Raw genomic sequence first — 3,723 nt, forward strand, 5'->3', positions numbered from 1 at the left:
GCTATTAATATATTAAGCATCTGAAGGTTTTTCTATATGACTCGCTCTCGTTTCAAACAAGCAAATCAGGTCATCAGGTCATGCTTTCAACAGAAAAACAAAGGTATTGGTATGCTTTTTCTCTTTCTTCCTCTCTTTCTTTCTTTCACTTTCTTTGTATTTATTTATGTATCTCCATTTCTTTCTTTCTTTCACTCTCTTTTTATTTATTTATGTATCTCCATGTGTGTTTATTATTAAGTGGAGAAAACTTTATGTTATACTTGTATAAGGTTTTGATGGAGTCGATTATCGCCTAGGAAACAATGCCCTAATCTACGATCGTGTCATATGCACTGGGATAGTACGTAGTATGCATATAGATAAATTCATGGAAGTATTATTATTGTAGGAAGTCATAGTTTTTTTTTTTTTGAAACGGTAAAAAACCGCTAACCGCATAATATATGTATATTATATATACACAGAAAAAATAACTCAATATATTTAAATCCAAAGAATGTATTACCATGCAAGAAAAAAGATAGACTAACAATCTAGGAAAATGGATCACTCCTGGTTTTGGATCCGCAACTAATAAGAAACCCACAAGAACCCAAGATAACTAAAAACCGCTAACCGCATATCATAAGAAAAACCTTCATGTTTGAACCCCTACAATAGTTAGGCATGACAGCAGATATATAACTATTAAACGACACAACACATCTTACATTGTAGACATAATAATGCATATATCATACAACTTCAAAAAAATTATCATATATACAATGAAATTCTAATCTAGCTAACCCCTGACATAAGAAAGAAAAAAAAACAAATTAAATGTATGTGCTTGCATGGTTAATTTAAATTAGTTTGTTAAATTGTTAATATATACATTTTTTTATAAATAGCTAATAAGTCAATCCATATCAAATAATGAATTATGTTACCTTAATCAGGTTATTGATTAGGTTCTTTTTACGTATGGCTGGCAAAATTTTATTAAAACAAACAAAGAGCTACAATACAAATACAAAAAGATAAAAAAATAAACATAAAAACATGAGACTAAAATCAGAAATTTAAAGACAATTGATTTTACTATAATTTAGTTAAGTTTTTAGAAAGTCTACTTTCAAAATCAAAGTTTAAAGCTTATATTTTAATTTGATAATCAAACAATGAATTATGTTAATAAATCTTTTTTTTTACTATGGCTGATAGATAGTTGATTTTTATTTGATAAACAAGTCTCTTATTTGTTGAAAAACGGGTATTCTTTGAAAAGAAAAAAATCAAATGAGATGGAGATGTACGGAAGTGAAGATGTAAGAGTTGAAATACCGCGGGGTAATCAACAAGAACCAGTCGACAAGATTAACATCCACGATGTTGCCCGGGAGTGGGAAGGCTGCTTTGAAGACAATGACACTAACCAACATTCAGAACGCAAACGACAAATGCAGAAAGTACATCCATTGCTCTTAAAAGGCGAAAAAGGTGAAAGAAACCGCCATTGTTATGAGCCAGCAGTGGTTTCACTTGGCCCTTACCACCATAACCGAGACGACTTCTCCGCAGCCAACGAATACAAGCTCGTAACTCTCGAGGAATATCGTTTGAGCTGTGGAACTCAAAATAATTCCATGGATTCGTTATACTTATACAACAAGGTGTTCGAGGTGATACACGATGCTAGAAAGTGTTATATCCATGGTTCTACAGATGAATACAATGACGAGCAGTTTAATCGCATGATGTTGCTTGATGGTTGCTTCATTTTGTTCTTTATAGAATGTGTTGCTAGCCAGAACACTATGTTGATGCTAAATAACGAGTATTTAGGCGCATTGGGCTTTGCGCATATATCTCGTGATATTTTGTTGCTCGAGAACCAAATCCCGTTTATAGTACTCCAAGTTTTGTTGGATTTGCGATTCCCAGAAGATAGAGGCGAAAGGATCTTAAATTGGTTTTTTAACTACTTGAACTATGGTGAAATCATCGGTAAGGAAGAAAATGTGCTTGAAAAGAAGCAACCTCTTCATCTTCTCGAGCTTTACAGGTCCTATTTCATCTCGCTTTCCTCTTGTTTTGCTCATGTTCAATCGAGTAATTCGAGCATGTGGCATTGGAGAGAAAACTTAGACATTGATACTAATGAAAAATGGAATTATGTAAAACGAAATCGATCTTTTGCATCAGTTACAGAACTCAAAGCTAAAGGGATTTTCTTGAAATGTACTAACGTCGATGACGAGTCTTCAAATGGAGACATCAAGTTTCGCTCACATTATTGTTATGGTGAGCTTGAGCTTGTGAGTCGAGCGGTGTACTCGAATTCAAAAGCTATTTACTTGAACATGATCGCTTACGAGATGTGCCCACATAATCCTAATGACTTTCGAGTTTCAACTTATATTCGTGTAATGAAATCGTTGGTTATCCGGCCTGATGACGTGAAGGAGTTACGAGACAACAACATATTGCTTCATAGTCTTGGTCGAGATGAAGATGTGGTGAAGGTGTACGATGAGATTGATGCACCCGCGGTTAATGTCCACATGTTTAACCAACTCCGACGAGGAATTGAGAAGCACTGTAATAACAAGTATAAGACGTGGGCGGCGGAGTTGATTAACATCTACTTTAGCAGTCCATGGAAGACAATGGCTTTATTGGTCGCTACTGCTATTCTAATTACTAGTTTTCTACAGACTTACTTCACCATCTGGCCAGATGACTAATGACTACAGTCGGGATATTGTCAAGCTTATGATATGATGTCTACAGTATTCTATTTAAGCCATTCATGTTCATGTTACACGAAGTGGGGGAGCTAGTGTGTATGGGATATTGTCAATAATCCCTTATTGATATTACTAGGCACCCACTTCACTCATTTTAAACTTTCATGAGTTTCATCACAACCTTATCTTGTCTCTTCTGTGCTACGTATTTGGTTTTGCAAGAAATATTCAAAACCAACTCATGAAATGGAATTGGATCCCTACTAAATAAAAAGAAAGAATCATGAAAATTTATTAGTTAATAATTTGGCATCGATTGTGTTTTTACTTGGTATTATGAATTGCTTAGTGTTAATAGTGATAGTTTTTATTAGTTTTGACTTTTATGTTAGCAATTGGTCCTTTGTTTATTTTATCAGTTTGTGTTGTGTAAACTGCTTTTATGTTTAATAATCTGTATATATATTTAGTTTATATTTTGTAAACTGTTTTTATAGACTATAAACAAATTTACTTTAAGTTTAACAATTGCCGAAATGAAACAATCAACATGTTAGATTTTTTTGATAATGGAAACAACCAACAAATTTATTATTTTTATTAGTTCTGAAACGAAGACATATTGGGTAAATTGTGTAATCAAATTTCTTTATTAAACCATTGTATAATTTGCATGATCGAAAGAAAAATATTTTCCAAAGTTATCAATATTTTTAATGTATTAATTATATGATGGACCGTAGTTAATTGATTTTCGGTCTGGCTCCATGACTGGTCACACATGCTGGCCACCCTACCATGTTGCACACTCGAATTGTTTCAACATTCTAAGAGCGTGTTCGGCAGGGAGCGTTTGGAAGCTTCTAGCTTCTAGCGTTTGACAAAACGCTCCGTTTTGAACAGAAAGTCTCGTTCTGCACCACAAGTTTAGCGTTTAGTTTAAACAAAACGCTTCAAATCCAAATATTAGTTCATGTAACGTTTAACA

At 33.6% G+C, this 3,723-nt stretch overlaps 1 protein-coding gene across 1 annotated transcript; it reads left to right on the forward strand.

Moving 5' to 3' along the window:
* LOC111899119 (UPF0481 protein At3g47200) lies at positions 1-3,047 on the forward strand. The gene is given in 3 exon segments (XM_042895404.2): positions 1-103; positions 1,237-2,723; positions 2,725-3,047. Coding segments are annotated over 3 exon segments (1,599 nt in total). The 5' UTR covers positions 1-36; the 3' UTR covers positions 2,770-3,047.
* The last annotated feature ends 676 nt before the right edge of the window (positions 3,048-3,723 follow it).

Source organism: Lactuca sativa, chromosome 5, assembly GCF_002870075.4.
Source record: "Lactuca sativa cultivar Salinas chromosome 5, Lsat_Salinas_v11, whole genome shotgun sequence".
NCBI lineage: Eukaryota > Viridiplantae > Streptophyta > Magnoliopsida > Asterales > Asteraceae > Lactuca > Lactuca sativa.